The sequence below is a fragment of the Bombus impatiens genome, unplaced genomic scaffold (genome assembly GCF_000188095.3).
Source record: "Bombus impatiens unplaced genomic scaffold, BIMP_2.2 scf_0501, whole genome shotgun sequence".
Taxonomy (NCBI): domain Eukaryota; kingdom Metazoa; phylum Arthropoda; class Insecta; order Hymenoptera; family Apidae; genus Bombus; species Bombus impatiens.
The window spans coordinates 104530-125526 of NT_176920.1; the positions used below are offsets into that span (position 1 = coordinate 104530).

At 37.8% G+C, this 20997-nt stretch overlaps 1 protein-coding gene and 2 long non-coding RNA genes across 5 annotated transcripts in view; 2 read left to right on the top strand and 1 right to left on the bottom strand.

The window, feature by feature from the left end:
• The window catches only part of LOC117151880, a 13369-nt gene extending 7428 nt beyond the window's left edge, over positions 1-5941 (top strand). Inside the window, exon 2 of the long non-coding RNA XR_004462035.1 lies at positions 2914-5941. This is a non-coding gene — a long non-coding RNA (uncharacterized LOC117151880). The remainder of the gene's footprint in view (positions 1-2913) is intronic.
• Positions 5942-15758: 9817 nt separating this feature from the next.
• LOC100745987 (ejaculatory bulb-specific protein 3-like) lies at positions 15759-20979 on the bottom strand. 3 transcript variants are annotated; one of them, XM_003491058.4, is made up of 5 exons: positions 20209-20979; positions 20009-20138; positions 19263-19446; positions 18915-19152; positions 15759-16218 (listed from the first exon to the last, which is right to left on the bottom strand). In XM_003491058.4, exons 4-5 carry the CDS (start codon positions 19108-19110, stop codon positions 16022-16024), a joined length of 393 nt encoding a protein of 130 aa, XP_003491106.1. In that variant the 5' UTR covers positions 19111-19152; positions 19263-19446; positions 20009-20138; positions 20209-20979; the 3' UTR covers positions 15759-16021. The 3 variants fall into 3 exon arrangements, with proteins under 3 accessions (XP_003491106.1, XP_012243387.1, XP_024224747.1); XM_012387964.3 differs by lacking the exon at positions 20009-20138; XM_024368979.2 differs by having other exon boundaries at positions 19986-20979.
• On the top strand, positions 17323-18240 carry LOC105681010. Its single transcript, XR_001102408.3, has 2 exons — positions 17323-17619; positions 17695-18240. It is a non-coding gene; the product is annotated as an uncharacterized LOC105681010 (long non-coding RNA).
• Positions 20980-20997: the final 18 nt, after the last annotated feature.

Sequence of the window (20997 nt, forward strand, 5' to 3'; positions counted from 1 at the left end):
TATGTTGATATGAGAATTATTTTTGCAAGTACAACGATGCACCTGCAACTGCTAATGGACAACAGCAATAACAATAGAAACACCAACGTGTGAATTGTTTCATTATGTTGATATGAGAATTATTTTTGCAAGTACAACGATGCACCTGCAACTGCTAATGGACAACAGCAATAACAATAGAAACAGCAACGTGTGAGTTGTTTCACTACGTTGATATAGAACATATATATACAACATAGACAATCGTTCATTTATTCACAGATTATCGACACTCAATTTAAACCGAGTTACTTAATTTCACGACGTTTAATATTATTTTGTATTCTTGTATTTTATATACAACGATTAAAATATTGAAATTCAGGATCGACGTTCCGAAAGTTTAGAAAACACGTTGCACGTGCTTTCGAGTAAAATCAAAATAATAAATTACGATATTTACTAACGATAAGTGTACGAATGATGTACTTACATTCCATTTCCTTAAAATCACGTTCATGAAAATATGAGTTTGTATAAATTTGCATACCAGTCTATCGGGTTGGCAACTAAGTGATTGCGGATTTTGTCATTAGGTGTTATTGATAACATCCGCAATCACTTAGTTGCCAATAGTTACTACGAAGTTATTAAAGAAACGTGTCCAATTCTTTATACTGAAATAAGAATTGAAACGATTAGTCTACGCGAATCTAATTTTCCTAACAGCATAATTTCGCGAACGTCGAAGAACGAATGCATACGAGGAAAATTTAAAGGAGGAAATTTAATTCATCGGTAGTCAACGTGATCGTCAATGATTGTTATCTCTGGAATGGGGCGTGAAATGTTGATAGTTTATTTAGTAACTAACGGTATTATCGTTTCTTATGTCATCGTATGTCGCATTACGAGTAATTTGCAAATTATTATGCGGAATCTACTGTACACGGTGGCCATAAAAATGCTCTTATAAACAGGTCATTTTCAACCAGCCGCACTGCAATTTTCTGCTAATCGCCTTATTATCAAATTACATATAACGTACTGGCAACTCGTGCATTAAAATTTCAATGCGCAAGTGTATAATCAGAGTTTATATTGTCGCGACTGCCCTTACGACGATAAAATCGCCAATACGTTTGGCTTAAATAACAAAAGCCCTACTGTGTTGATGCTGTCACAATTGCTGCACTCGAAACAAAGGAACCATGAAACTTCATTGATATCTGCACATGATATTTCCACACTATCTGTTGATTTATCTTTCTCCCCGTACAATTCTGTATATACCTCGTTCATATTCACGTTGTCGTACTAATTGCCAAACAAGCGTCGTACTAATTGCGTGAGTGAAGATTTATGTCCACTACTCTGCACAAGCACTTCGATACTCGTGCAATCCAAACGAAACACTGATATTTTTAATACATTTTCAACACTACGATAGAAGAATGTTTCTCTATGTTTACATCTTGCCATAGACTTTTTTTTTATTATTTAATTTATACTTTACGATTTGTCCAGCTGGACATTTGGTAAATTGTTCTAACTTAATTGGTAAGTAACACGTGGATCGTTATCCCCAGTGAGATACCATCTTCGAATTTGATTGTTTTATTTCTTTAGTGAGGTGAGTGTTTGTTTGTTAGGTTATGTCCTTTGTCAGATCTGTTGGGTGTCATGCCATAGATGGGATCAAATTTTCTGTTAAATCAAAACTGAAACGAGTAATAATCATCTGTGATGAATAGCTGACGTTAACAACATCGAACAGACTTAACTCAAATTCATTTAACTTAGATATCTGTAGAAACAATTTCCATTAACCTTCAATCATCGCTTGTTTATTTATTCCAACTATCTGCCATATACTGTAACGTACTAGTTACATGATACTAGAATTTCTGTTTTACCCTCTGTTGGAACACTCGTTAGGAATCGAATGTCCAAAAATGCTCGAACGCGTGTTTGTTTATCTTCAATGAGTACTTCGCGTGTCGAATTTCACGTGACTAATCCCGGCAACTCGAGAGATATGATTGTCCTTTAAAAAAAAAATGTCGCCCCTTTTTTATCCTTCATAGGGTTCGTATTTGCAAAAATGTTATGTTACCCCACGCCTACGTCATAAAACATCTATACAAATGTTCAAATTTCACGTTTCTAGGTACAGCGGTTTGGACTATGCGTTGGCAAGTAAATCGGTGGATTGTGCACTGTACACTCTGTTGCTCAGTTACACTTGTTAACTAACGTTGTATACTGGATTCGTTTTACGCCAATGCAAATCGCGTAAATAAAGTCTGTTAGTGCAAATGAAAAAATATGTACACATACGATGACTAGCACAACGTGATGTACCTTTATCCTCATCCTGTACAACACTGACGCGTTTGAACATGGCCGAGCAAATTACTGTACACACTTGTTGCTCTCAAAACTTCTAGCCTACTGTATATATACACTGGTATATACAACATATATATAGGTGTACAAAATGCTGCGTAAGCGCAGCCGCCAATTCTTCGCAGTGTGTCGTAACTGACATTGTTCCTCTGGAAATCACAGCGAAATGGGCATCGCGTTTAAGTTCAAGAGTTTTATTCGAAGCATTAGCTTGTCCAAAAAGTGTCTTCTTTTTACAAACATGTCTTCTACAACAACGCATCTTTACGAAAGCTAATCTGTCAAATGTTAATAGAAGAAAATGTACCATACGTGATTCAATAGAATAATACAAAACAAAAATGTCATGCGTCTATTATTTGCTTATATAAAAAAAGAAACTTTTCGGACGACCCAATACATTTTACATACTTGCAACAATTTCATACAATTCGGAAACGTGCAAACACGAACGCACGATAGTGTACGTAGAAACCTGTATCTTCCAAACGCATCGCTCGGCCAAGCAAAGATCCTGTTTTTCAGGTCTACTATCTTGTCCAACGATACCCGACAAATTTCGTGGCTGTCATTCGGGATAACATCGAAAGGAATCAGGGCACTGTGACTGGATCGGTCGTCCCTGGAGTATCGCGTCTACCGTGCTAGTGGCTCACGCACCGTAGCACAGAGAGGCAACACAGCCGTCTTGGTTGCACCCTGAAATAAGGTAGCCCCGACGACGAACCAAGGAGCCGACGTGGGTGGCCCCAGAGAGATTTGCCTTCCGCTAAATATCGCCTTTGCGCCCTCGACGTGGGTGGCCCTCTCTCTTTCTCTCGCTGCTCGCTGGCCGAGGGGAATCCTCATCCTCCGTGGCGTGGCTGCTTTTGCCCTCCTTCGTCCTCCGTCCAGGAGCAACCGTTGTTGTCTCCTGTCCTCCTCCTCCTCCTCCTCCTCTTCCTCCTCTATCTTCTCTTCCTTCGTCGTCATCTTCTTCTTCCTTCTCCTCCTCTTTCTCTTCCTCTTCTCCTTCACTCTGCCTACCATTTCTCTATGTATGCGTGATATTGGAGGATCGCGACGAGGATTCCTCTGGAAAGAAACGGTTCCAGGGAAAGGAGAGCGGCTCTCAAAGATGAATAGGTGTTATTATAGGTAAAGGTAATGAAAGATATTGTTACGCTGTAATAAATAGTATGCGGAATCCGAAGGCGAGCCCATGGTGAGCCGAGATCGGTGCAAGCTGAACTGAGACGGTAATGATCGGTGTTCGAAGCCGTTTCCCTTCTTGCTTTATTGAGGCTAGCCAGGCAACCCGTTTGAGGGTAGATTTAGTGTTTCACGGGGAAATTAAGGTCGATTAGAACCCGGCGAATGAGGAGTGGCGAGAGCTGCTCTTAGCGTTTGCACGGTGATCATACGCCAGGAGCGAGACGCACAGGCTAATTGTCCATTGCCATTGTGCCCTTCTTTTTACCCATTTAAGCGGTGATTAACGTTAATTGTTGCGTTCTCCGGAATAATTTCTTGATGGCTCGTCGATGGTCCTGCGTGTAATTATATGGAAACAATAAATGATTAATAATTATGAGATTAACGAATTAAATGAGATAGTAAGATCGTTGTTCGAACAAGTAACAACAATCACTGTAGAGGCAACTTACTTGCCATATCGTATCGTAGAATTTACGCTCGTTTATTAGCTTGAGGATAATCCAGGCTTTAGAACATAGACTTTCCTATTAATTGAATTATCATGGAAGTGTAATTCATTTCTAATAGGAAATAACTGGGTGCTAATAAAGTTGTAATCGACTCTAGTTTCTTAATAAGTACAATTTTTTCACAAGTATCACTTGTCGTTCTAAGAAACAACCTCCTTCCTTTCAAAAAAAGATGACCCTAAAAGATCTGCTGAAACACTAACCTCAGCAGACTCGGTCAATAGACGGGTTTCGAAATTTAATTTAAAATTCCACGTTCATCTAACTTTCCGTAAACTCTTACACTGTCTTGTTAATTGTTAATATAACAATTTACCTAAAGTCAGATGAGCAAAAGAAACAACGACGAATGCACAATTTGAAATTGAATTTTGAAACTTGCTAAGAATACTTCTCAATACTTAACAATACTTCTCCACCGACTAATTGTTAATTTTTTATCTAACAGAAATATAATTCTTCCTCGTTTTGTTTAATCTTCTTCGTAAAATTCATAACAGGAGAGCCTGCCCTCCCTCCGACGTATATACTCGTCGTCGTTTGATTTGAACTACGCGTTCCCTAGGGGATTCTTAAAACGAAATTCCCCACGTACCTCGAAAATAACACTTATTTATCTATTTTATCGAACGTGCGCTACGATCCGGAGCCAAAGGGTCTCCAACTTCTCGAGCGAATGGCTTGCGTAATCAATTAGCACCCTCGGCGAGCGGCACGCGGAGGAATGTCGAACGTGTGCAACTCGCGGCGTAACGTTGCACAGCTAAGAATGAGAATTCCGGCGGAGAAGAAGACAGACGGAAAGAACAGGCAGAAAAAGTTGGCCAATCGTACAGTATAAATAACGTCCGGCGCGCGCAAGAACGACGCGAGCGAGGGCGTTTTTACGCGCGGTTCTGCCAAGACGCAAAGGAAAAGAAAAGAAAGCGAAACAAAACGGAAGAGTAGGCGAGCTAAGTCGAAACGCGTATACAGTGGCATGCAAAAGTTTTCGGTTGCGTAGACTTTTCCCTCTCTTTTCTCTTTAATTTCAGTATCATTTGTTATATGTTATACTGTACATATATATACAGGGTGTCCCAGAACGGGTAGCACAATCGAGGAGCGCTAGGATCTACGTGAAAAGATATGTGTGAAATGTAGAATATGTTTTTTACGTTTGAGACTTCGTTGTTGAGAAAACCGAGCTTGGAAATTTGATTGCTATAAATTTGGATAGTTGGCGATTTGATACATTGTGAGATCGGCTGCGAAGATATTTTTCCATTTGAGGCTTCGTTTTCGAGAAAACAGAGTTTCATCGTGTTTACTCAACAATTTTATTTCTTCCAGTTAAAAAATATCCACGTTTGAATTTTATTTGGAGATCTGTCGGATGCAGTTGATGACCGAGTTTGAATACAAGTTTTTGAGAGGTGAGTTGAATGGCGACTTCTCAGCGAAGAAACTTTAAAAAATACCACTTTTGTACAACTTGTCATTAAACACATTTGTTTCTTCCCAGCGTCCAAGGGAAATTTATTATATTTTTATTTCAGTTTATTTTTTTTTTCTAATATTATTATTATTTTTCTGTCAAAATACCTACGTGCCGAATATGGAGGAGCACGTTGAGTGTACGCAACATGCAACATGTCAATGATGCTGCCACTGATGATGATGGTAGAGGATTATATTCATTCCATAGCGAGGATTACAATAGACGGAATAATAGTGAAGAATAGGTGAGATGTATTCGCTGTTTTCGTTGGGATCATGAAGAATGTGCTGCAGGTTCGTGGTGTAGGAAACCTGTAGGAAACAAAGAAAATGAATGTGATATAATACAAGCTAAAAATTGCAACATATCTGTTCCTTCTTTATTTATATAAATATCCATTTTTCATAGAAGAAGCAAAGTTTCCTGAAATTTCTTTACAAATTTCCTAGGTGTTGCATAGCAGGTGTTAAATAACCTAAGTGTAGCGTTTCTTAAACTCGCAGCATTTCACATTTTCTGTTACTCTAGGACCCTTCAACTTTTCCATAGTGAACAATCAACGTACGAGCGTCTATTAATTTTGTCGCGTGTTAACGTCGCGTTATTCTCGCCGCAAGGAAAGCATGTTGCTCTATTTACGATGTTTCTCAGATCAGCTGTTCCATGTTAGGTTAGGTTACCCTACAGCGACTCACCAAAGTGTTCCAGCGCCCTTTAAAATAGAATAACCGCTCGAAAATTCGACCAAACGACTCGATTCCTCTTACAACTTCCAACGTCTACTTCACCAGACGACGTGTAAACGAAATTCGGGAAAAATCGCAATCGGAGTGCGAATAAAGTAACAGAGGCCGCACCTCGCAACTCCTCTTCCCGAGCCTCGAACGAAACTGCAAAGAAAAAAAGATTTTGTAAATTCAGGTCGCTTGCACGTAATATGCAGCGTTTTATTCGTCCTTCCTCTATTTCAGCCTGCGCTTTTTTCACCTTCCACCTTTCGAGCAAGACGCGCGCGTGCACGACCGTTGAACCAGAAGAAAAAGGACTCACGATGGATGATGGTAGCGTGCGAAAGGCAGAAAAGAGAGCAACGATAGGAGAGAGGAGAATCGAAGTGAGAGTGGAGCGGTGAATCAGAGGGGAGCTAGAGAAAGGAGAGCTAGAGAAAGGAGAGAAAGAAGAGAACGGAGCGAGCCAAGAGCAGAGGCAGCGAAGGAGAGACGGAGAGAAGGTCAGAGAGGCGACACAACGCGTGTGGTCCACCCTGTGTTGGACGACGAGCAGGTCGAGACCAGGACGACGACAGCATCTTATCCGAGACCTCCGGATCGATCGATCAATGGCGAGATCGATGCCTTCTCGGGCCAGACCGATCGAGTACTTACTTACGTGGCACGCTCGGCCGCACAAGTATTTTTCACCCTGCAGGCGGCGACGACCACGAACGACCACGTGCATCGTTCAGTCTCGACAAACCATATCGTACGCGATATTGGAATTGGTCTGCTGGAAAAATGCCTTTTTTCTCTCACTTTTTCTTCATTCGGGTTTTTGTCCGCGAGAATTTCGGATGACTGTGCACCGTGTAGGCTGCACATCGTTTAAGCTACGAGAGTGAGAGAGGCAATGGTGCGGTAAAAGTGAAACTAAGGTCGTTGCTGCACGACCAAGTTTCTCGGTACCGTTGGAAATTATGTGCCGTCGTGTTATTTGCAAAGAAGCATGTCAATACCATCCAATGACAAAATCCGCAATCACTTAGTTGCCAAGCCAATACGTAGTTTGTAAACTGAAGATTCCTTGTAAACGACACTGTAAATGGAAAAATTGAAAAATCTTATTTTTTTTTATAGGGACACACCGTGGTACAGAATTTAAGAGAAATTTTGCATTTGCAAATAATTACTAATTTTACTGTATAACAGAATGTTTTTTTATTATTATTATTTAATTTATACTTTACAATTTGTCCAGCTGGACATTTGGTAAATGTAAGAGAATGCAAGTGCCATATGCGATACACATGTTGCAACACACGCACGCTGAATATCACCAATTTTATAACAATTCTTACTCGCCACATTATAAACTATATTTTTGTAATAAAGATAAAAAGAACATATGGGAAAAAGTGTATCTTTTGTTTTTGTACATGTCGCGTGGGGACAAACAGGATTGTTGCTTGCAGTGTCTGCAAATTTGAACCGATGGCACATTCGATTTTCTGTATTTTCAACTTTTTGTTTGTTCATAATTGCAATATATCAATGCAAAAAGTAGAAAATTTTCTGACGCATCAACAAATAACATTTCGAAAATCTATCAGAAAACTGACGTTTTTGGTGATACTTACAGCGTTGTCTATATGATACACTGTAATTAAATTATCATTTAATTTTTACCTGATCGTTGTTGAATGGATTTATCATTTAACGTCGTTAAATGTGAAAGTAGAAACATCATTGAACAAGCTTTCTTAAACTTTTCCCTTTTTGATGAAAGCAACATACATTTGCATATTCCAAACCATTTCACTTTTCTTCCAAACATTTTCCTGTATCCTGTGAGCAGCCCGTAGAACGAGTGGAAAATCGTGGAATCTGCAAGAATCGAAGAGTTAACCACCTGTTGCGACCTGTTTGAAAAAACACTCCACTAACCTCCAAATCGGACAAATTATGAATGTAAACTAAATCAAAAAAAAAAACTAACCTCACTAAAGAAATAAAACTCGAAGATGGTATCTTGCTGGGAGTAGTCATCCACATGTTATTTATCAATTAAGAAAAATGTACCAAATGTTCAGCTGGGCAAACTGTAAAATACAAATAAAAAATAAAAAAACCTGTTTGAAAATCGTGTATCTAAAATGTATCGCACTGTTCACGTTACATACAATTTTTCTTATTTGTCCCTTTCATTTCGTCTTGGCCTTCAAATATTCCTGACGTCTTAAAGCTTACGAATGTATTTTACTTTTCACTTAAATTGTTGTTTAAATAGCAAACTGTAACATGACGAGTTGGTAAGTACTGGCGTTTTTTCGTGACGAGTATACTCGTCGAAAAAGCAGCCTACTGGTTAACGAACAGATTCATAGCGAAAAGGAACGAGGGCCAATATCGCGGTTGAAAAATCACGCAAGAACCGAGGCCGGTGAACGCGGTGCCGGTTATAATACCAAGACGCAGCCGGTCACCTAATGCTAATGCAACTACCATTAGCAAGTAGTGAATCGAATGTAAAGTCGGACGTAAGGTGGGACCACACAGGTCGACGGTAGAGGGTTATACGGGGCCAGCAGATGCAGTGCCCCATAAACAGCGGGGCGGGACCACCCAACGCGCCTCTTCCTTCGTTTCGTTCCTTCGTCTGTTTCCTTAATAACCACGATAGCCGGCCGGTTGCAGCGCGAGAAACGCGTATATAGCTTAGCCACGTGACAGTCCGCGAAAGTGAACGCGTAACGCGCGCGAACCCTCGCCAGGATCACCGTATCTACGCCAATTATCGTAATTTAATGGAACAACGATAACAATTACCGGGAGAAGGGATCGTTTGGTGAACGAGAACGCGTAAATTAAGCCTTCGTGTAGCGTACATTGTGCAGTCTAATGATCTCGAGTCAGTTTTTTTTCCGAGCGGAGAGCCGATCGAGAGAAGACTGAAATCTTATCTACAAAATTCCACTTTGTAGCACTGTCTTTTCTTTTCTTTTTTTGGGACGATTCAATGGACGAAGTTTTGTGTGGCGAGCAGTTTGCTTCTTTGAAAGCGTATCTCTGCGTGTAGTTTTATTGCTGAAAATTACTGAAGTTGGCAAAAACTATAACATTAATTCCCTATAACACTTCGTACAAAGCTGACGAATTGCACCGGTGTCGCATCGAGCTCGATTTTCTTATTGGGTTGGCACCACTTAGTTTCTAACCTAATAATGTCGATCGCGGTGTCGCTTGTTGCCCATGTTCACGCGCGAAACAGGGAAAGAAAGTGAGATTGCAAGGGTCGTAAAGTCATGCCTCATACTGCTTTATGGGGTTCGCGTGTTACCGACCCGTTTTGTTGAATTCCACCGGTCCTCGTCGGATTTCCTCGCTTCGCCTGCTTTCACGACGTTTGTCACGTTGCTGATCGTTGTTGGGATACGTACATAATGCATAATATACGAACGACCCGTGGCGAGGTTTATTCGATACCTTTGAATTCGCATAATCGCGAGTACCTTCGTTTCAATAATAAACAACTCTCGTTAAATATGCTGAAACGTTTAAACAAGTTGTTGCCAGTTAGACTGGAAAATCACCGATAAGATTTAAGATGCTGTTACAATAATTATATTCTTCTTATAAATTTGAAGATACAAAGAGATCGCAGGAGGGAAATATAAAAGTTACATTTTGTTCTTACTCTGGTGGAGCATCTAGACATTAAAATGTACTGGCTAATCAGCCACACATTTAACCTAGTTAGATAAATTTACCAAATGTCCTGCTGGACAAACTGTAAAGCAGAAATTAAAATAAAAAAAAACATTTAACCTTCCTCTTGTACGGACAATAAATTAAAAATATATAAAAGCAGTAGATATAAAACAGCAGTAGAAAGCTATATAAGGAAGATGGAATAACTGCAAGCTTAGAACGCTTCATGGTGTATTAGGAACGAAGAAATTCGAAATTAAATGAAAATTCGACACTAAAGTTCCAGTAGTTTTTTTTTATTATTTAATTTGTACTTTACAATTTGTCCAGCTGGACATTCGGTAAAATTCCAGCAGTGTGGCATAAAAAAACTTGATTGTCACTACGCATGTGTACGAATATATATACGCGCATTAGCAGTCCGCAATGGCATCTGAATGGAGATGATTATTCACAAATCCCCAGAAAAATAATATGCCAAATGTCTTCGTAGACAGTAGGGAAGAAAGATTTTTGTTGATCGTTGGTCCACAATAGCCAACCTCTTTTTCGAATTGTTTACAAGTAGAGTTAACTTTTATGCGAAATCTATTGGTGTCTGTAATGATATGATAAGTCATATTTTCATCTTTTTTCTTTTTTTTTTGCCAGAAGTAATCAATTGCAGTAGATTCAATTGTCCTATACTTGTAAAATATATTTACAAAATTTAGATATTCTATTTAGATATCCTAGATATCCTAACCTATTCGAGGAAATCAGCTTCTCGATACAACCGCCGAATGCTACTACGAATTAAATCAATGAACGATTACCTCGCTGATAAATTGGGATAAGCGTGCCGTTTGAAAATTCCACTCTTCTATCTTATCTGATAAGCAACGTCGAATAAACTCGTATCTGTTCGATGGAAACGTTAGAAAATCCATATCGCTCCACGGTTAAATTAACAGAGTGGAGCTGTTGCGCGACACAGCTACACAGACTACACAGACACAAGGCGACATAAATGGCTGTCGAAGAAACGTACTTTACGATTCCTCGGTTCTTCAGATAAAACGAACGATTTTGTGTATTCAGTTGTACCGTGTCACGCATTAATTATGGACGTGACTAAAACCACGTGTGGGAACATTCGAAGTTGGCTACCTGTCTTCAACCCAACACGTGTGCGCTTTCTCAAAGGCCAGCTTCCTATATTGCTGCGTCAGATTGACTCTCGAGAAGAGATAATGATAGCCAGAAGCTACTTTAACGGAGTAACGATGCTTGTTCGTCGGCCGTCTACCTATCGAATGCGGTGACAGCGTCGAGTACGATTTACATCGGAACGCATGGCCGCCGTTCGGTGCTCTTTAATATCGTAAAATGGAATTGGAAATATGGAACATGCCGACGCAAAACGAGATAAGCAATAAGTTGGTAACATAGCGGTGAAGCTAGAAAAATTTACCGAATGTCCATATGTACAAATCCGAATGTAAAGTACAAATTAAATAATAAAAAAAAGAACAGCAGTGACCCTTAACCTATTTCACCTCACGGCATGAATAAATTAATTACTAAAATTACTAAAATTCAAAAAATAGATTGTATGTTTATATTTATCATACACGAATCTGTCTATAGTTTCCATTATTAGTTAGAGGACCAGGATCGCCAAATTTCACAATTTCGTATTCGTTTTAAATATTTAACGTTGGAACTTATTGTACGTCCATATATGGACTGTTATGTCTTTATTGTATTTTTAATACAATATACCAGCTAATGTATCTTGGAAGATGAAAAACATACAGTAATTTTCCATTCATTATGCTCCCTAACTTTTGTCACTAAGTGCATATAGCTGTGCTGTTTTCCGCTGTAATACTAACTTCAATTCGATATTCCGCAATATGAAATATCTTTCTCGTAATAATAAAGAATGTAAGAAATGGTCAGGTAATAAAAGATCAAAGATGTACTCTTCCATCATTGAGAATTATTATTTCCACGAAACGTATCGATGAAACGTTCGCCTAGATTCTACTGTGTTTCAAATTTTTGTTAAAATATTACAGCAGCAACGTAATTATTGTTTCAGTTCCACCTTTGATATATGACCGTTTTCTTGGAATTCTAGTACGAACAATTTTTTTGCGACCTTTCAGACCGAAACTGCTTGTCCTTTTTCAGACTCCTCTTTTCAACCAGCTAGGTTCTATTAATGACCAACGCGGTCTTCTCGTACGACTTGTTTTTCGACTCTCCTCGTTACGAAAATTAAATTTCATCCTATTAATATTCGTTATACGACAACGAAATTTTAATACCAATTCCATGATTATTTTACTAGAAGGAATGCTTAATTCGAATAGGTGAAATTACGCAAGTCAAGTCGTCCGCTATTGTCGTATCTTACAGGCCAAAAATATTTTTCGTTTGAAAATTTAATGAAAAATTCCACGTTCATCGTTATTTCTTTCGTTCATCTAACTTCATGAAAATTAATCTGATCAATCAATTTCTCAATTTCTGTTAATGCGAGAGTCTACATAAAGTTAGATGACCGAAAGAAATAACGACGAATGTATATTTTTACGTGCACATTTTACCGCGTCTTTTAAGGTTAGTTGTTGTATCCTAACCTGTCGATCTTTATCCCACACAACGCCACTCTCATCCTTTAAAAAGCTACGAGCGAAACGTTTGATTCATCATCGGGTTCGATCGCTAACGGAATCGACGTTTCTTCTTCGGGGCAGTTGCTCGACGAGACTTTATCTTTTTAGGCTTATGGATTAGACGCGTTCACGAAACATGATTTATGCCGGCTTAATAGTTTCACGGCGGTTCCCGGCATTCGGCCAGCCCATAATCCTTTTTATTACCTCAAAGACGTTTCACGGTGACGGGTCTATCTATGTGGAATTCAGGTATCGTGCATCTAAAAAAGCCAAAGCCGGCAATAAAGTGTCCCGAAGAGTTCATAAAAGTCGGCGCTTTCACTGAAAACGCGTTCTCCTGTCCATTGGACAGCCACCGCGGGGCCATTAACTTTAACCTACACGCGATCCACCATTGACTGTATCGTGAACGCAATTTCCAGTGTGTACACGACACCCTTTTTCTTCTTCTTCTTCTCTTCTACTTCTTCTTCTTCTTTCCTTTTTCTCTTTAAGTTCTTTGTTTCTAGTCACGCGCCTGTTATACACTCGTTCCTTTTTGTCTTCCCCCCCTCCTTCCCCCGCCCCGCTCCACTAATTTTTTTTTCTCTTCCCTTCAGCTTCCCAACTTTTTCTTTTTTCTTTGCTCCCTTTGGAAATCTCGAATTTCTAGGAAAGCAGCAAAGGATTGTGAGTCCTAGGGAGATCCGACCACCCACGTGGAGATGGGGTCTTACACTTTACAGCCTGCTGGAGTGTCCGGATACGGGATATTTTTGGTAACTTTAAACCACAAAATGTAGCACAAGATTATGCAGCGTTCTCATTTTTCCTTTTCTCTCACTTGCGGGACAGAGAAATAGAGAGAGAGAGAGAGAGAGAGAAGGAGAGAGAGAGAGAGAGAGAGAGAGAGAGAGAGAGCCCTCCTTCCCCCGCCCCGCTCCACTAATTTTTTTTTCTCTTCCCTTCAGCTTCCCAACTTTTTCTTTTTTCTTTGCTCCCTTTGGAAATCTCGAATTTCTAGGAAAGCAGCAAAGGATTGTGAGTCCTAGGGAGATCCGACCACCCACGTGGAGATGGGGTCTTACACTTTACAGCCTGCTGGAGTGTCCGGATACGGGATATTTTTGGTAACTTTAAACCACAAAATGTAGCACAAGATTATGCAGCGTTCTCATTTTTCCTTTTCTCTCACTTGCGGGACAGAGAAATAGAGAGAGAGAGAGAGAGAGAGAAAGAGAGAGAGAGGGAGACACAGGGTAAACAGTAGCGCAAGGAAGTTGCTTCGACTTACGTGTCTTGATATTGGAGGTCTACGGAGGAAAGAACGTTTACGATAAGATAATTTTATTTGTAATTTGGCATGTGCTTTGGATTGTACGAAATATAGAAATATGCAAATACGCAGTGGGGAAAATAAAAATAATCTCTTTTCTTATATCCTTATTTGAATTATAGAAGTATGTAAATGTGTAATGGGGAAAATAGAGACTTTTTTGTATAATATATGAGTGTTGTAATGGAGAGTGTAATGGAGAATGTAGACATCGTTCTTCTAATAATTTGTGAATATTGTGTTGGCCTATGTAGAATATACAAATACGTAAATACTTAACGAGGGGAGGAGATCATTATTTTCCCCATAACTTGTGAATATTATTTTGGATTATGTGAAATACAGAGAAGTATACAAAATTAGAAGTGTGCAAAATTACACAGCAAAGGAATTTCTTCGATATAAAATATGCTTACTTTTAATATTCCTTTTATTTTTTATTCTCGTATTGATCTCGTTTTACCCGAACGTGTTAACATTTTCCTGTTGCACAGAAATCGAACAGAACTCGAGGATGAAGGACGAAAGCAAGCTGGAAAAATTTGTAATTCGTAACACATTTTTCACAATTTTTCTTCAAATAAAAATCTTTGTATAACAATTAAGCTTTTAAAGACTAAGAAATAAATTTTCCCAAAGAAACTGCACGATTCCTAAAGCGATACCATCACCAAGAAAATAATTTTCTTGCATTCGTGTTGCAATGGCTGATAAAGCCATGATACAAGAGATACAAGAGATGCAATTCAATTAACTGTTTTTGTTATCACGACAGGCGTGCAATTGGTCGCAAATTGTAGTTCGGTCACGTCGTTTCTATCTGATTATAATCGACGGCTTAAATGTCCAAACCAACCAACGTCTATATCACAGCAAATAATTCGTCGAACGATGTAACGCAACTGCAATTTCTTGCATGACGTTTAACGCCATAGGTCGCGACTGACTCTTAATGGTCGATTGTTTCATGCAAAAAGACGTTCCGTGTCAAGGATCACGATGAGTAATCGACTTCGAAGGATAATCGAGGATTCTTCCTTGGCGCTCCAGTTATTAAATCTGATTCCACTTTTAGCTGAAAGCGAGTTCAGGCCTGTCTCTATTCGAAGTTGATAGATTAGTCGCAGGCTCATTAATCACCGTTTAATTAGTCTCGAATTAATTATTGTGTTCGAGCGAGACGCAACAGATCATTTTCGCTAATAGCATGCAGATTAGATGAATCCTAAATGTTGACTCGTGCACAAATAGTTTTTCGGTAATTCTGTGGTTGAAATTATTTGTAATACAGTTTTTGTGACAGAGAATTAGACACGAATTTAATTTCTTTTGATATTGAAGGAATTTCAGTCGAACAATCTTCTGTTCTGGAAATTAAACATTTAGGACGTCAGGTATCTTAATTTTCTTATAATCAACAAATTTCAGTCGAATATGTTTCAAGGTCTGAAGCAGATTTTTTTACAGATTCTGAAACTATCTTCTCACTTGAAGCATTTAAGGTGGACAATTTTCAAGTATTAAACTTATACTTTAAAAAGTATTTTTCACACTCAGATGAATAATTTTCAAACTTTAAATATGTAGTTCTCTGTAGTAAATCTAGGCGAAGGTATGTTTCCATTGAAAGATTGGAAATATTTTCAAGTTTTAAACGGAGCCTGTAACAAATAATTTAAAGGCTAAAATATTTTTCAAACAAGAAAATCGAAAGGAAACAATTTTCAAGTTTCGTATACGTCTTTCTATTAGACTAGAAAATCAACACTTTGATGCATTTTTCAGATAACTTTAATTGATTGTAATTACAATTATAGAAAGGCCCTTGATGATTTCTCTTCGAAGGAATGTGCAGATTTGTAAAATACTTAATTCATTGTTTTAAGATGTTCTTATCATATAATCCATACCGATCAGTGGATGTTCTGTAAGCATTTCTAGCAAATCATTGCAGTGCATCATTACGTGTATACCAAGTAGATTTAACATGAACAAAAATGAAGCGAAGATAATCGATGCCATTGAATTACGAGGCTAATTTAGTCCACAGCTTTTTCTCTGAATTGGTTCTGAAGGTAACGTTGTCTGTAAGCTCCTGACGAGTCGTACTTAGCTTCCAGAAGACTCCATTCTTCCTCTCTATTGTCGATCAGATATTGAGAAAGCTTGTCCGCTATTTCTTTCTGCTTCTCGCTGCATGCTGAGCATCCGTGGGCCAATGCGTCGGGCAAGTTTTCTGCAATTTCAATTATAAATCATTGAATTTATTTTTACACGCTAATTCAACTCAACGCCAATTTAGGGGCCAAAGTTTTGCGTTAACGTGATATTTCATTAGCGATTTCGGTAAAGACCATAGAAAAGGAGCTTTAATACAGCGATCCAGCTGATCTTTTTGGGCGTGTTTTTAAAAGAGAAGACCTTGAAAGAGGTTCGAACGTTACAACAAAAAGAAAGTTGTACTTCTTACACTGCATCGAGACGAGTATAGGTGTTTAACCAGTTAGCTGTTTTCACAAGTATACTCGCCATGAAGATATGAAAATGGCAATATTTTTTGTTATCAGCAGTATACTCGTCATGCGTAAAACGAGATGAAACAGTCATAGCTTAATTCTACATTATAACAGCCACACATACTCTGTGTCTGATGAGTATGTATACAATATTACAGTATACAATATAAGTACATAATATAATACAAATTAGAGCGATAGTGCGATTGAATGTTCAAATCCCAAATTATTTGATGTAGTTTCATTATGGACTTCATCGTTAATATTATATAACTAACGCATACTTGATTGGACGATGCTTATATAATCAATCAATTGCTCTCTAGTTATTCGTTACATCACTAAGATTATCTTCTAATGGGTTAGACATGGTGTACCTTGAACGTATTTCTGTTACGACGACAAAATTTCATAGTAATATGAAGATCATTCCTGTCGTATTGTTCTTGCCAATAGAAAGATGACAAAAGACAAAATGAGTTTTGAGTTTAGAAATACTTGCAATTCCTTTCTCTTCCAAACGAAAATCCTGATTTCAAGAAAATTCACTCTAACGAGATCGGATCTTGTCGTAAATGTGTTCCTGGCACAAAAGGCTAACACACAGCTTCCTAGAAAGAAGACAAAAAGTAGAGATAACAAACTTCCTTACAATCAAGAATTTCAGCTGCAATGATGCGAGCAGAAATAAATTCTATACACGAGTAATTGTAACACGCATGGGTCCTTTTTCTTAGATGGCAAAGGACGCGTAACCGATTTAATGCGCGGCCTTGTACCTCAGGAATAGTAACGACGCTCATAAAATTGCGGTCGACCGTGAAACGACAACGTTCTGAACATCACTGGAATATGCATACGAGCGCACGGACATATCGTAATTGACTCGTCCGACATTTCTCTGAGCGAAGGTGCCTTGTAACGACCTTTGCGATGATGCTCTAAACGACACCGCCATAGTTTTTCTTCTTCCTCCTGGCGCTCAGCCGTAACCTCTTGTACGCGTTGTTTGTGTTTCTTTGTTTTCACTCGTTGGATGTTCGGTGGTTACGCCAGGCTATGACACATGATAAGTAGTCTTTAATTGGAGTCATTGGATGATTGTGTTAAACATGTGGAGGGTAAGGGGAAGAAACATGGAATGCCACTAAGTAACGACTTTATTATATTTAGATAATCGCGTTTTAATATGTTAGTGCACTACCGAGGGACCAAGGTCCATTGAGTTTAACTGTATTGTTCATAGCATGGACTCTAACATTGCATGGGAAGGCCAGTCAGATCATTTTGATTCATTACTGAATTAACAAAGATTATTGCTTTCATTTGATGTGTATTTTTTCTTATAAGTGTCCTTTTGTAATTTAAAGTAATGGTGAATTAATGGCATATTCTATGGCACTGAAACTCTAATTGGGATGAGAGAGAAGATTATTAGAGAAAGATGTGATTGTTTTATATTTTCCTAATTTCTTCCTCCAGACTGAATATTAACACTGGAACGAAATACATAATGTCTGTTTGTATTGTTATCTAAATAAATAATATCTTATCAGTATCTAGAAAAACGTTCAAGTAGCCATGAAGCTAAGCGTAATCAGCACAGACAGACACAACAAGGAAAAAAGTTAAATGAAAATTTGATGATTTGGAAAGTTGAATGAAAAAGTTGAAAATTGACATAGTGCAACCAGAAAGCTATGAAAAGGAAGATAAGTTAAATTCTAAAAACTTCATAATAGCGAAGTTAGTTCAGGAAGAATCACTGAGCAATAACACAGATGTAATTAAATAGTAAGTAGGAAAATACATTGTACTGTAGCATATTGGTACCATAGTTAAATCATGCACATATAAATTATATTAAAACTAAGATAGAGGGATTAAACTACATGTACATCTAATAATAATAGGCTGTAAAGATAGAACAACTATTCCTAGGATTAGGATGCTTGTACATGTAACAAGTAAATCACTACGCTAAGCCAAAGAACCTCCTTGTGATAGACGTACAGTCTGACTAAATAAAGTATTCTTACATTATTATAATAATGTTTACAAGCGGTGAAAATAGAAAGAATGGAGACATTTCTTGTCTTATTCCACAAAGAAGATTAGTCATTGCCTGTTTCTACTCCATAGTTTTTACGCTCACTACACATTTTATTTATAATTCTTCACTATTTAGCAGTTTTATAGCATCGAAATGCCACAAACAAAATGTAGTAGAACATGAAATAAAAATAATACAATAAAATGTATTTCATTGTTTAAATAAATACGAACCACCCCTATACATACATAAATAATAAATTATCTAAATAGAACAACAAACTACAATCGACTTATCACGCAAAACAACAATCATTCTCGATATATATATAAAACAGAAATTTTTACATAGGAAAAATCTCACTTTTAAGTTCAGCCGCGTCCGGGGTGCAAGTACCACGATCGAGTAAACAGTTCACGTATCCTTTCAGAAGTCTCTCGTTGTTCAGTACGAGGTTGATGTCGACGTCGTCGTACTTCGTCGTATATTTGTCTTCGGAATGTACTTCACCGAGCAGGAAGCAGATAGCAGCCACGACAGCAATCAGGACAGTCTTCATCTTCGTTGAGCGGAGATTCACCGTTGCTGGCTTTTTCGATTACTGAACGTCCAGCTCGTTAGCGTGGAGATCTTATATGTCTCGTGCATGGCTCGTTAGTAGCACGAAATCGCGGCCAATTACTTATCATACCTAAAGGAAATTGTACCTACCGCGTAATTCCTTAGGAAAAATGCGCACGGAAGGATCATTTTCTTGCGCGCCGCGATGTTCGACGAACCGAGCAATTCTTATTAACGTGGATGAAATTCGATTTTAGCTTGCAACAGGTGACCGGTACCTCTATCGTTCCTCTTGTACGGTGTCCATATGAAAATGTTGAAATACCAGAGTTCCCTACAAATTTTGAAAATAGTATAGTAAAACGAAGAAATGGCAGAATAGTAGAATCATAGAGTGGTAACATAGAGAAAGAATAAAATTATAAAACAGTAGAGTTATAAGATGAGAAAATAGTAAAATAGGAAAATTGTAAAATTCCATAATCAATTCCATGTTATTAAAATTGCCCTCTTATTTGCTTGCAAAATTAAATACGTATTTTTACACCCTATTGAACATTAAAAAATTGTGTCACCTGCACTCAGGAAACTTATATTTCCGAATCTAACAAGCTATTCCTTTTCCAGGAACTTTAACCCTAGTTTGTCGCGTTTCCCTCGAGCGCTCTTCAAATGATAAAGTAATAAAATGGCAGAGTAACGAAATAACAAACTGATAAAGCAGTAAAACAGTAAAACGATGGAATAATAAAATTATCCTTCTTGCATAAGTTAAAATGCTGCAAAGAAGATGAGTAGAACTCGAGTTTTCTTCAATTACGAAATCACGGATACAACATTTTAACTAATAAGAACAGTATACGTATTATGTACCTTGTTTTTTGTACAATACTAACAATTATAGTAATCATCGTTAAATTCTCTTTATAACAACATACAGCATCTTGCCTCTTCGTGTATGTGAACGGAATTTAACCAATTTGCGAGACCTCATGTCGTATTCAAGTAGATTCGTCGCAATCTTTCCTTGAATTATGTGAAACAGACGTAAATCGCTGCGCGTCTGCAACTCATTATATACTTATGTTAACGTTACCTTGATACATCGTTGGCTTCGTGGAAATTTAATGGAGATGCGAGATTCCTCGGATAATTCCATTGTATTATAAAACTAGGAATGATCCTACTTTGTGCTCTTGAATGTTTTGTATTCCGTTCGAGCATCACAGTCCTCATAAATCCAACATAGTAAATGCACGTTTTAAGTTCTCGTTTCTTCCTCATGAAATCTGAGACTTCTTGTCGAGTTTGGTACGTGAGATTTATACGTAGAGATGGCTTTACCATCTCTGATGATATCATAGTTTCCCGAAAAATGTTTCTAGCCACTACTACCTACAATCTTGACTAGTATCGTTGGTACCTCGAGGCGTAATATTGATCCTATCATATGTATTTTCCTCAAAAGAATACGTAATCTCTGATCGTATGTTAAACATTGGAATAAAATCAATCGATTTGGCATAAATCTAAGTTTCCTTGTTTTAAATTCTACTGGTTTAATCACAAATCACAAATACAAGTTGTAACAGCTGATGCTCATTTAAGTGGCTACCAAAAAACATAAATAAGGGATTAATGCATTCATATTCAATAATTAATATCCTAGTACACAAATAAAGAATGGTTATAATTACAGTACCACCATCCATATAATATAATTCAATAATTAAGCTTATTAATTAATGTCTTTAGTTGTAAAGCTTCAACAAGTCTTTAATTCTTTAAAGATTAACGTTGCATTAACTCATTTCATTTGCAATTTTTGTTGCTTATCATTGTATTTCAACATTGTGATTATAAAAGCGACCGTGTTTATCAATAA

What these genes read in the sequence shown, in the direction of transcription:
- LOC100745987 (XM_012387964.3), bottom strand. Translation starts at nt 19,110, where the DNA reads ATGAAGACTGTCCTGATTGCTGTCGTGGCTGCTATCTGCTTCCTGCTC. An exon ending in GGACGCGGCTGAACTTAAAA is followed by an intron (nt 16,219 to 18,914) that starts GTGAGATTTTTC and finishes TTGAAATTGCAG; the next exon opens with AAAACTTGCCCGACGCATTG.